General features: G+C 33.0%; 1 protein-coding gene across 1 annotated transcript; it reads left to right on the forward strand.

Annotated features, from left to right (window-relative positions):
• The first annotated feature begins 1,633 nt into the window (after positions 1 to 1,633).
• On the forward strand, positions 1,634 to 12,254 carry LOC114166930 (uncharacterized). Its single transcript, XM_028051817.1, has 2 exons — positions 1,634 to 2,114; positions 12,061 to 12,254. The coding sequence occupies exons 1-2, from the start codon at positions 1,634 to 1,636 to the stop codon at positions 12,252 to 12,254; spliced, it is 675 nt and encodes a 224-aa protein (XP_027907618.1).
• The last annotated feature ends 1,903 nt before the right edge of the window (positions 12,255 to 14,157 follow it).

Raw genomic sequence — 14,157 nt, forward strand, 5'->3', positions numbered from 1 at the left:
AATTTAGTCATTCATCTTTCAAAATACGTAAATTTAGTCATTTTAATCAAATTTTGTTAAGTTTATTTGACATTTCAAGCGCGTTTCATAATAGTATTTGACTTAACATTTAAGTAAAAATGTGTCAAACTCAAATACAATCCTAAAACACGCTTGAAATGTCAAATAAATTTGACAAAATTTGATTAAAAAGAATAAATCCACATATTTCGAAAGATGAATGACTAAATTGATCCGAAGTTTCAAAATTAACTAATTTCAAAATTCACTGACAAAAATATATTTAATCCTTATTATTATATAATAAAAAATTTCAATAAAAAATTATTTACATTTAATATATTGACATCAACTAATTTTACCAAATACTTAAAACTAATAAATTGAGTAATTAGTTTCTATTAAATAATTTTATGTTATTGTTGGGATTTGTGATACTTTTGGTGTGTGGTTGAGGGATTTGCATTGAATTTGAAAAAGAAAAGCAATAATAATAATAAAGGTTGAGAGCTTTTGAAAATGTGCATGGAATTTGATTTGATAATGGCAAAAGACACATTTTTGCTTTTGAAAAAGGTGAGAAAATCATGAAAAAGAAAGGGCATAAAGGTAATTGTGTGACTCCCATCGCATCAAAATCAAACAAACTCATGATATCTATGCTGTGGCATGGCCCCATCTACCACTTATGCCTCTTTCTTTACACACCACGTCACTTCCCACAATTCTAGAATAATCATAAATTAGTGTAACAAAATTTTCATAGTGGGATTTCATTAATTTTCCACCAAATAAATATATAAATAAATTTTCCATAAAAAAAAAAACTTCACTTTGAATTGAAATAATACAACATTTTTGTTTTACCATATAAATTGCATGATTTTCTAGTTACTATAAGGGTTTAAAGCTTTCAAACATTTAAATTGGTGGGACATGCATTTAGGTCATTATTAATTGCTACGAGTATTGATACCCTAATAAAAATAAATCATTCTTTAAAAAGTATCATTTTTAATGTTAAGAACATCTTCATTATGACCACACATTTTAGTTTTTTATATTATAGAACTCTTTAATTAGAGATCATACATAGAGTATAAGTTTTGTTATGAATTAATGGTCGTCCATTGATTTATACAATTACTCATATGATTGATAATCATATTATTCATTACTCTTTATGATGTAATATTTTGTATTTACTATTTGATTTTATATCCTTTCTGGGTTACCATATTGTATCTATAAATAGGACTCGTCCTATCAGTAATAACACACACATACAAACAGAAGTTGCTCCCTACTCTCTCATTCTCTATTCTTCCTCTCCTTTGTCTCTCTTATTACCTTTATTTTATAACACGTTATCAGCACGAGGGTTATCCAACTGAGCGTGAAGGCATATTTTTTTTTTTTCTCCCTAAGAACAACGCTCTATATTCCTTAACCGAGGTTCTTTCTAATCTTTTTCTCATTCACAAACTTTATCTCATTTTCTTTTTTTTTTGTGTAATGATAATTGTTTGATTTATTTTTCTCTGTCATATTATTATTATTATTATTATTTGATTTTAATAATTTCATACATGAAATTTGATTATATTAATATTTTATGTGCTAGTTCTAAAACATGTCAAATCTTGCAAAGCTTGAATTTGCGGCCCTTGATATTTCGGGGGAGAATTATTTATCATGGATTTTAGATGCTGAGATTCATCTAGATGCAATGGGTCTGGGTGATGCTATTAAAGAAGGAAATAAAGCATCTGAACAAGATAAAGCTAAAGCTATGATTTTCCTTCGTCGCCATCTTCATGAAGGGTTGAAAATTGAATACCTTACTATAAAAGACCCTTCTGTATTATGGAAAAATTTAAAAGAAAGATATGACCACCAAAAGACCGTGATTTTGCCAAAAGCTCGTTATGATTGGATGCATTTACGGTTGCAAGATTTTAAAACTGTAAGTGAATATAATTCTGCAATGTTTAGAATTACTTCTCAATTGACTCTATGTGGAGAAAGAATTACTGATGAAGATATGTTGGAAAAAACATTCTCAACTTTTCATGCAACTAATTTGCTTTTGCAACAACAGTATCGTGAAAAAGGTTTTCACAAATATTCTGAATTGATTTCATGCCTTCTTGTGGCTGAACAAAATAATGAGCTCTTGATGAAAAATCATGAGGCCCGACCAACTGGTTCTGCTCCATTCCCAGAAGTGAATGCAGCAACATCTAATCCATATAATCATGGACGAGGTCAAGACCATAATAATAATCGTGGTCGTAATTTTGGCCGTGGTCGTAGCCATGGTCGTGGTCGTGGTCGTGCTATTAATCATGGTCGTGGACATGGTTATAAAGGAAATTTCAAAGAGAAACTTCATCAACAGAAGTGGAACAAGAATGCGAAAAAGGAAAAAGAAAGGGGTGAAAATAATGGCAAAAAGGCTGAAAATATATGTTATCGTTGTGGTAGTAAAGGTCATTGGACCCGTGCCTGTTATACACCAAAGCATCTTGTTGAACTCTACCAATAATCAATTAAAAAGAAGAATGTAGAAACACACTTTGCTTATGAAGATGGTGATTCTGATTATGGTCATATGGATACTACTCATCTTGATATTGGTGATTTCTTTTCTAAACCCGATGGAAGTATTGATCACCTTATTGGTGATGGGAGTGTTAGAAAATAGTTTTATTTTATTTTTAAATTTTAAGACAATGTTTTATATTTAATTCATGTTGCTTTTATATGTACAAGTTTTTTTTTATGAATAAAATCCTCTATTTTATTTTTATTTTTTCTCCTCTTACAAAGTAATCTCTAATATTGATATTTATGTTTATATGAAGAATGAATATTGGCATTAACACCAATGATGAGGATCTGTGCCTTGCTGATAGTGCAACAACTCATACAATTCTCAAGAGTAATAAGTTTTTCTCTTGTTTGGTAATGCGAGAAGTCAATGTTAGTACTATTTCTGGTACTACAAATATAATTGAAGGCTCTGGAAGAGCTACAGTACTTCTGCCAAGAGGTACAAGATTGCATATTAAAAATGCATTTTATTCTCCTAAGTCCAATAGAAACTTATTAAGTTTCAAGGATATTCGTCTAAATGGATATCATATTGAGACAAATAATGAAGGAGATGTTGAATATCTTTATATCACTCAAATTGAGTCAAATAAAAAATGTGTATTGGAGAAATTATCAACCTTCTCTTATGGCTTGTACTACACATATATTAATGCGATTGAGACGCATGTTATTGTAAGCCAGAAGCTTACAAATAAGAATGAATTTCTTGTTTGGCATGATCGGTTGGGTCATCCTGGATATATCATGATGCGAAAAATAGCTGAAAACTCATGTGGACATCCACTTAAAAGTCAAAAGCTTCTTCAGTCCAATGATTTCTCATGTACTGCATGTTCGCAGGGAAAATTGATAATAAGACCATCACCAGAAAAAATTAGAAATGAGTCAATCTCATTTTTAGAACGAATACAAGGTGATATTTGTGGTCCAATACACCCACCATGTGGATCATTTAGATATTTCATGGTATTAATTGATGCGTCCACTAGATGGTCACATATTTGTTTACTATCAACTCGAAATCAAGCATTTGCTAAGTTATTAGCACAATTGATCAAGTTAAGAGCCCACTTCCCAGATTATCCAATTAAGAAAATTCGTCTTGATAATGCTGGTGAATTTACATCTCATGCTTTTAATGAGTATTGTATGTCAATTGGAATTGAAGTTGAACATCCAGTAGCACATGTTCATACTCAAAATGGACTTGCAGAATCATTGATAAAACGTCTAAAATTGATTGCACGACCTTTACTTATGAAAGCTAATCTTCCAATGACTACTTGGGGATATGCAATTCTGCATGCTGCAGTATTGATTCGCATCAGACCAACAAGTTATCACAAATACTCTCCTTTACAGTTGGTTTTTGGTCAACAACCAAATATTTCTCATTTAAGAATTTTTGGGTGTGCTGTATATGTCCCAATTTCCCCACCAAAAAGGACTATGATGGGTCCTCAAAGACGTTTGGGAATATATGTTGGATATGATTCTCCATCGATAATAAAATATCTTGAACCATCAACAGGTGACTTATTTACAGCTCGATTTGCTGATAGTCATTTTGATGAATCAATTTTTCCAACGTTAGGGGGAGAAAGAAAGAAACTGGAAAAAGATATTGGTTGGAATGAATTATCATTATCTCATCTTGATCCTCGTACAAAAGAGTGTGAACTAGAAGTTCAACGGATAATTCATTTACAAAAATTGGCCAACCAATTACCAGATGCTTTTACTGACACAAAAAGGGTAACTAAGTCGCATATACCCGCTGCTAATACTCCAATCAGAATTGATATTCCTGTTGGACAATATAATATAGCAAATGAATCTCAAACACGCCTAAAGCGTGGTAGGCCTTTGGGTTCCAAAGATAAAAATCCTCGTGTGAGAAAAAGGGAAAAAAGGCAAGATGGCCTAATCGAGGGGGTAAAAGTCCCAAAAGATTCTTTTGACATAATCAATGATTCGGTTCCAAAAGAACCTCAGGTACCTGAAATTGTTGAAAATGATGAGATCTCAATAAATTATGTCATGAATCATAAAATATGGAATCGAAATAAAGTCAATATTGACGAGGTTTTTGCATATAATGTAGCAAAGGATGTTATAAGTGACAATGATGATCAAGAACCAATGACAATTGAAGATTGTCGGCAAAGAAATGATTGGCCAAAATGGAAAGATGCAATCCAAGCAGAATTAGATTCGCTTGCTAAACGAAAGGTTTTTGGACCTGTAGTTCGCACACCTGAGGGTGTAAAACCTATTGGGTACAGATGGGTTTTTGTACAAAAACGAAATGAGAATGGTGAAATTGTTAGATACAAAGCACGGTTAGTTGCTCAAGGTTTTTCACAAAGACCTGGTATTGATTTTGAGGAGACATATTCTCCAGTATTGGATGCAACAACATTTAGATATTTAATTAGCCTTGTTGCACAAGAAGGTTTGAATTTGCACCTCATGGATGTTGTTACCGCCTATTTGTATGGCTCTTTGGAAAATGATATTTATATGAAACTCCCTGAAGGATTTAATGTGCCCAACAAAGCAAATTCTAAAAAGGATTATTCAATAAAATTGAATAAGTCCCTTTATGGATTGAAACAATCAGGACGTATGTGGTATAACCGTCTAAGTGAGTACTTATTAAAGGAAGGGTATAAAAATGACCCTATTTGTCCTTGTATTTATATGAAAAGATCCGAGAATGAATTTGCCATAATTGCTGTTTATGTAGATGACATAAACATAGTTGGAACTCCTAATGAGCTCACAAAGGCAATTGATTGTTTAAAGAAAGAATTTGAGATGAAGGATCTTGGAAGGACAAAGTTTTGTTTGGGATTACAAATTGAGTATTTAAACAAAGGTGTTCTTGTACATCAAGAAGCTTATATAACGAAAGTGCTTAAAAAGTTCTATATGGACAAATCACATTCACTATGCACTCCAATGGTGGTGAGGTCATTAGATGTTGATAAAGACCCTTTTAGACCTCAAGAAAAAGATGAAGAACTACTTGGTCCTGAAGTACCATATCTTAGTGCTATAGGAGCACTAATGTATCTTGCTAATTATACTCGACCCGATATAGCATTTGCTGTAAATTTGTTAGCAAGATATAGTTCTTCACCTACAAGAAGACATTGGAATGGAGTAAAACAAATACTCCGTTACCTTAAAGGCACTATGAATATGGGCTTGTTTTACCCAAATGATTCAAAATTAGATCTAATGGGTTATGCAGATGCAGGTTATTTATCAGATCCTCATAATGGTCGATCACAAACAGGATATTTGTTCACATGTGGTGGCACAGCGATTTCATGGCGATCTGTGAAACAAACAATAACAGCAACATCGTCAAATCATGCAGAAATTTCAGCATTACATGAGGCAAGTCGTGAATGCGTTTGGTTAAGGTCTATAATTCAACATGTGCGACAAACTTGTGGTTTATCCTTGGGAAAAATGAAACCAACAACGATATATGAAGACAATAGTGCATGCATTGCTCAATTGAAAGAAGGATATATTAAAGGAGACAGAACAAAACATATTCTTCCAAAATTCTTTTTCACTCATGATCTTCAAAGAAATGGTGATGTAGAGATCCAAAAGATTCGCTCATGTGAAAATCTAGTAGATTTATTTACAAAGTCTTTGCCAAGGAGAACTTTTGAGCAATTGGTTCACAGGATTGGACTCCGCCATCTTAATGATGTAAGTTTACATGAGGGGGAGAAATAGAAGATGCAAAGAACAATATTATATAGAATGATGTACTCTTTTTCCTTCACTAGGTTTTTATCCCAAAGGGTTTTTCCTAGTAAGGTTTTAACGAGGCACATTCTTTTATCAATGGACACCCAAGGGGGAGTGTTATGAATTAATGGTCGTCCATTGATTTATACAATTACTCATATGATTGATAATCATATTATTCATTACTCTTTATGATGTAATATTTTGTATTTACTATTTGATTTTATATCCTTTCTGGGTTACCATATTGTATCTATAAATAGGACTCGTCCTATCAGTAATAACACACACATACAAACAGAAGTTGCTCCCTACTCTCTCATTCTCTATTCTTCCTCTCCTTTGTCTCTCTTATTACCTTTATTTTATAACAAGTTTAAAATTGTAAGACTAAACTATATTTAGATAACATCAAATTTATGTTTTTCAATCTTAGATAACATAATTTTTTTTTATTTTAAAATGTGTATATATTTATTAATAAATAAATAAAATATTATTTAGATTAAAATATAAAAAAAATCACAATTCAATAAAAATAAAATTAACTTATAAGAAGATCACAATTAAAATAATTTATTCGATCAAAATACTCTATATATTTAAAAAAAAAGTATGTTTGTATTTGTCTTTATCTTAATGAATTTTGCTCAAATAAAAGCCAAAAGAAAGTAAATAAAAATATTATTAAAATATGATGAAATGAATGTTAGAAGAGGCAATTATTATTTTTGCAAATGATAAGAAGTGTATTTATTGATTGAAAAGAAGATACGAGAAATGTAGTGTTGCTTTGTGATTAATTTAGAATAAGAAAGAGAATAATATTGAGAAATAAGAGAGAAAAAAAGAATAAAGATAGAGAGAGAGGAAGAAAAAGGTTGAGAAAAGCAAACATGGAGCTGACGGGGCAAGGGACCCACAGAGAAAGAGAAGGAGACAAGGACCATCGAAGTGGGACCCACCTGACTCATGGTCTTGCTGGCGCTTCTATTCACCTGTCCTTGTCTTCCGGACCCACAACAGCTGCCCGTACATCACGGTCAGCCACTACCCTCCTGCCCCTTGCACGTGCGCGCTTTCTTCACATCCCAACCTACACAACAGAATCATTGCAAATTGCCATCAATCTTTTAAGTAAAAAAAGATTAAAAAAAAAAAAACAAATATTGTATCCCTCTTAAAAATGTACACAAAATTTCTTAACTTTTATCAATTTTTTATTATTCAAACAGTTTTTATTATTCAAATACAACATTTGACCGATTATAAACTTTGGGTTAAATATCTCTTACCCTTAAATTTAGACAAGTGAAATTAACATTTTCTTTTTATTTTAAATTTTGATGTATTTTTATTTTAAATTTAAAAATAAATAAGTATAGTTAGTGACAGATTATATAAAGAGCAAAGATACTATATGTAAAACTTATTTAAAAAAAAAAATCTTAATCGTCTCATCTTTTTTAAAATACAAAATTTTTCTCTTTCTCTCTATATCGGTTTATTTTCAATTTCAACTTAACCTTAATTCTTCCTTTCTCTCATATGATTTTTATCTTTTTGTGAACTAGAGATTAGTTTTGGAATCGTGTCAGTCTTCTTCAAATTCAACATAACAAATTTTTCATCTGCGTAGGTTGAAAATTTTAATATTCTTCTTCTTTTCTATTTGAGTAGGGTTGCATGTAAGGTTTCTTGGTGCATATTGTTTATGAGACTTTGATTCTGATTTGATCATGACTAGAGTCTCATCACTCTCTTCATTCCTTTGCTTTGGTCCTTAGGTTGAGTTGGATTTTTGGTGTTCGAATCATCTTGAGGCTTCATTGTTTCAAGCTTGGGTTGCATTAGAGGTAAGAGAATCTAGGTTTTATGTTGAAATTTGGTGTGAACTGATAATCTTGGTAGTTAATTATGATGTGGTGTGTTGAATCGATGAGTTACATGTTAAACTGTTTGATATTTGATTTGTGTTTGGTCTTGATTTGGGAAAAAGTTTGAATCTATGTTTTGAGTGATTAGGTATTAGTGTTGAACTCTCTAAAACCATTTGAAATATAAAAAAAAAAAAAACAATAAAGTAAAGATGTTAAATTAGTCAATTGCACAAAACCAATTTTCCCAAAAACTTATTGTTTTTTATGCACTATCGGGCGCTGTTGTAGTGTCGTCAGGTGCCAGGCCACTTAGTGTCGTTGAGCGCCACTTTTGGACCGTCAGGTGCACCCAAAACAGTGGGTTCCAAGGATTGTAGCATCGAGCGCCACCTTTTTTTTTTCTAGTTCGCATCTTCTTGGTAAAATGAAGATTTCGGCTTCATTAACCATCAACTCGAACTGAAATTTTGACAGTTGACCCTAGACACGTAATTCTTCACTTTGAATGGTGGGGTTTTTGTTTTGAAGTGTGTGGTTAAAGAAATTTTTTTTACCATTTTGATGTACTTTATGTATGTATATGTTTGAGACTGTAATTGATTGAGATGAAATTATTGATGTGTGAATATGAAATGTTATTAAAGATGTATATGATTGTGAAAGTAATTAATTATGGTGAAAGTATTGTTGTGAAACTATGATGATGATGATGGGTTTCTTAATGTATATGAACATTGTATGTATTTGACGTAATACCATGGGTTTCATGGGGAGATTTTATTATAGTCTTTTTAGTGTATGCATTGGACTATGGATTCAAGTAAGGTGACATCCTGAAACTCTAATGATCATTCACACTAAAGTAGAGGAGAATGGTTCAAGTGGTGAGAGTAATAGGAAGTCGTAGTCTAAGGCAGGATAATGATCTTAGATGATCATGGATTAACCTTGTGTGTGGTAGGGTGAAATCCATTGGCAATGACTTTACAGAGTAGTAGAGGCCACCACAAGTGCAAGTCATTAGTGATTCCGATTCCAAATGCATGTATTCGGATAATTGAATTTAATGTCAACGGTTTGTGTGCAATTATGTGAAGGTGAATTATTGTAGTTTGTCCATGTATGTCTTATAGTTTAAATGATTTAAATGATCTTAGGATAATTCTTTTATATACTAGCTTACCTTTGCACTTTATGGTCTTGTGTTATTTTCTTCTTTTGCGATGATCACAATTTTGATGTGAGCAAAGGAAGATGCATGTTTAGAGACACCTATGAAGGATGAGAAGTTTGTAGTTAGAGTTGTGAGATTGTATCAAATGTATGAGTGGTTAATGTTCGGTATATGGATATTTTTGTGGGTTTGGTGTTGTATAAAGGGTATATTTTTATAGTCTGATCTCTTGAAGGACTGCACTAATATACTTTTTATTTTGTTCATCCGCCTTTGAATATTATTATGAAATGTCTTATTTTATTAGTTTTATACTACTAAAATGAGATATTACACTATGACCCCTCAAATTTTGTGAAATTTTTAAAATTATATGTAGGATATATTGAGAATTGATGGAAATTAAATTATGTATCTTTTTATTTTTTTATAAAGTATAACATTTAATTTTAATTAATAATAAAACAAAAAAATCAAATATAATAATACAAAAATATTAAAAAAATTTTATTTTCTCTCTTGTTGTCTTTTAAGTTTCTAATAGAATAATATACTTATCTCTCACAAAACTTATTATTTCTACTCTCATTTATATGTTCTCTCTCTTTCTTGAAGAAAAAAAAATGTAAATCTCTTATCTCACTTGATAGTGAAATATTAGTTTAATAGTTAACATTATTTCTTATCTCATGAGCCTTGTTGAAAGGGGGAGCTATTTCACCCATGAATGAAGAACAATTTTGATGATGTCTGCTTATCTAGGATAAAACATAGCTTGGTCCAGTTAGGATATGCATTAGGCAAATAGCTTCTCTTTATCAAATGTATTTCAGGCCTGTTGTGTAATTCTGCATATGATTAGTTCTTTAACTAATGGATTAGCTGTGAGTATTGTACAAAGTAAGTGAAAATATACTCACGATAATCGATTAGGTAAATTGCTAATCGAATTAGTGACAACAAAAACCTTTGTATAAAAGCTGTTTTGGAATCTGTTTTGGGTGTGGAAAAATCAGAAAGATCACGTAGTTTTTATCTGAGATAGAGCCATCTGAGAGACACAAAGTTTCAGAAGATTCTGCAAGACAACTCAAGTATAGATCCAAGAAGAATTGATGGTTGATTCTACCATGATGGATCTTGCTTGATTCAAGGAGCATCAAGTCAAATCTGCACAGCTTAGGTGTATTCGTTTCTTGTTTTATTTTCTGTGTTTTTGATTACAGTTGCTTCAGTGTTTGAAGTGTGGACCTAGGTGCAATTGTGTGGATGCATTGCTCCTAAGGGGAGTTCTTGATTGTTGAATCAAGTTCTTGGGTTTTGGGGGTTAGAATTACATAGGTGTGCTTGTAATTCTTGGATCCTCTCTGTTTAGTGGAATCCTCCTAAGTGTGTTACTTAGGAGAAGACTGGATGTAGATTCGCCTTGAATCGAACCAGTATAAATTGTGTGTCTTGATTCCTTCTTCTCTCTCTTAATCTTTCTTGATTGATTTAAACAGTCCATTAACCTAGAACTGTGAAATTGATTAATTGAGCTTTAAAACCTAAAGATCTATTCAAGATTTATCTTAAACCAGATAAAAGCCTATTAATCAACTCAGATCCCTTTGTGGTTAAGGTGATTAGGCAGATCTGTTTTTTAACAATTGGCACCAGAGCTGGTTAATCGCACGATAATCGATTAGAAAGATCATGATATGTCTAATACATCTCAAACCTTTGCTGAAGGGGCATCCATTAACAGGCCACCTCTGTTTGCTGGTGAAAACTACCCTTTTTGGAAAATTAGAATGAAAATTTTTCTTGAATCAGTGGACAAAGGGGTATGGGATGCTCTGGTGAATGGACCTTTTAAACCAATTAAGATAGTGGAAGGAAAAACTGTTCTTAAAGAGTTCTCACAGTGGACTCTTGATGAAAATAAGAGGGCACACTATGATGTTAGAGCCAAAAATATTATATCTTCTGCACTAACTTTGGATGAATTTTACAGGGTATCTGTGTGTGAATCAGCCAAAGAAATGTGGGATGTCTTGGAAGTAACCCATGAGGGCACGAATGAAGTTAAAAGGGCAAGGAAGAACACTCTCATTCAAGAGTATGAGATGTTCAGGATGAAGTCTGGAGAAAGCATTTGTGATGTGCAGAAAAGATTTACACATATAGTAAATCACCTCCTAGCTCTTGGCAAGACTTTTGACAAAGAGGAACTCAATATCAAAATTTTGAAGAGCTTAAATAGGACATGGTAGCCCAAAGTCACTGTAATTTCAGAATCCAAAGATCTCACTAGCATGAACATGGCCACACTCTTTGGGAAACTAAGGGAACATGAACTAGAGCTTGGAAGACTCAAGGAAGAAGAGGATGGAGAAAAGAGGCACACTATAGCCTTGAAGAGTGCAGTGAAATTTGTAGTAAAACAGAAAAAGGCAGATTCTGCAGACGACTCGAATGATGGAAACTCTGACAGTGAAGCTTTGAGCTTAATGGTGAAAAAGTTCTCAAAATTTCTGAAGTATAAGAACAAGACTAACAACAGTTATGCAGGAAACAAGAGGTAGACCAGATCTGGAACTCAAACCTGCTATGAGTGTGGCAAAACAGGACACATCAAACCAGATTGCCCTGTACTCAAGATGAAACAAAAATTGGAAGAGACAAGTGAGGCAAACAAGCATAAGAAGAAAAGGAAAGCTTACAACAGTGACTCTAGCTCATCCAGTGAATCTGACGGAAGCATTGAGGAAGAAACCAACCTTGTCTCATGGCTGGAACAGGCTCTTCCAAGAGCAGTGTGAGTTGTTTTAACTCCAATGATGATGAAAATAACTATTATGAATTATTTGATCCTTTTAATGAATTGCATAAGGAAGCCACAAAATTGCAAAAGTCAAATAATAAGCATAGAGGAGAAATTAAATGGCTTGAAGGTAGAGTAAAACAACTAGAAGAGGAAAATAAAAATTTGATAACAAGTCTTGAAAAACTAGAGAAATCTAAGAAACACTCTAGGTCCAAAGATGACACAAGCTCTCCCCAATGTGAAAAATGCCCAGGACAGCTAGAAAAGATAGATTACCTAATGAAAACTCTCTCAAAATTCACTTTGGGAAGATCAAACCTTGATGTAGTGTTAGGATCTCAAAGGAGTGTGCTTAATAAAGAGGGAATAGGTTACAGTGGCAAATCTAATCCATTAGGCACCAGAAGTTTTCTAGATATGAGTAAACCAACATCTGTCATTTGCTCCTACTATTCTGAACTTGGTCATGCATCAAATTCCTGCTATTTTAAAAATTGTGGGGTTCCTAAAGGAGAGTACAAATGGGTACCTAAAGGAACACCTCAAACCACTAACATGAAAGGACCCAAGTTCAATTGGGTACCTGCATCTTCTTTTTAATCTTTGTTTCAGGTGTGTCTTGATGCAAGGAAAACAATGTAGCTTTTATATAATGGATGCTCAAGACACATGAAAGGAGATGTGAAGAACTTCTGCAGGATATCTTACAAAGCCAATTATTGGTCATGTTACAAGAGGTGATAATAACAAAGGTCAAATTTTTTATCCATCACATTGGTCTTGGTGTCTATTTGCTCTATACTTCCATAAATGTCTGCACTCTGATGTTAACCTGTGCTACTGATTTCACCTGCTGCGTTGTTAGTATTGTCATACTTTGTATGCCTACTGTGTTCAAACTGTGTAGATGCTTGCCTAACCTTGGCCTTAATCCATTATCGTGTTTTGTCTGAAGCTTAGTCTGTGTTAAGTTCTGCATCACATAGTTGCTACTTAATTTCTCAAAAGGAGCCCGCTAATCCATTATGGGAAATTGTTATGCATTCTGGTTGTTATCCTGGTTGTTATGCATTATCTCCTGCTGCATCTCTTACATTGTTGCGCTGTTTAGATACAATTTTCCTGCTGTCCTGTATTGCATCCTAAATCTGTCTGATTTTTTTGCTAATGTCCAAAAAGGGGGAGAATTTCATATATTGATGGTTTATTGGTAGGGGGAGTATGTAATGAAAATGATATCTGTTATATGCCTATGTTGTTGTTTGCTTTGTGTGCTTGTACTGCTGTTGTTGTTTGCTTAATGTGCTGCAGGCAGGCTTATCACAGTCCATGTTTTGGACATCATCAAAAAGGGGGAGATTGTTGAAAGGGGGAGCTATTTCACCCATGAATGAAGAACAATTTTGATGATGTCTGCTTATCTAGGATAAAACATAGCTTGGTCCAGTTAGGATATGCATTAGGCAAATAGCTTCTCTTTATCAAATGTATTTCAGGCCTGCTGTGTAATTCTGCATATGATTAGTTCTTTAACTAATGGATTAGCTGTGAGTATTGTACAAAGTAAGTGAAAATATACTCACGATAATCGATTAGGTAAATTGCTAATCGAATTAGTGACAGCAAAAACCTTTGTATAAAAGCTGTTTTGGAATCTGTTTTGGGTGTGGAAAAATAAGAAAGATCACGCAGTTTTCATCTGAGATAGAGCCATCTGAGAGACACAAAGTTTCAGAAGATTCTGCAAGACAACTCAAGTATAGATCCAAGAAGAATTGATGGTTGATTCCACCATGATGGATCTTGCTTGATTCAAGGAGCATCAAGTCAAATCTACACAGCTTAGGTGTATTCGTTTCTTGTTTTGTTTTCTGTATTTTTGATTACAGTTGCTTCAG

Source organism: Vigna unguiculata, chromosome 10 (assembly GCF_037176805.1).
Source record: "Vigna unguiculata cultivar grain cowpea cultivar isolate G323 ecotype 2 chromosome 10, ASM3717680v1, whole genome shotgun sequence".
In the NCBI taxonomy this organism is placed as follows: Eukaryota; Viridiplantae; Streptophyta; class Magnoliopsida; order Fabales; family Fabaceae; genus Vigna; species Vigna unguiculata.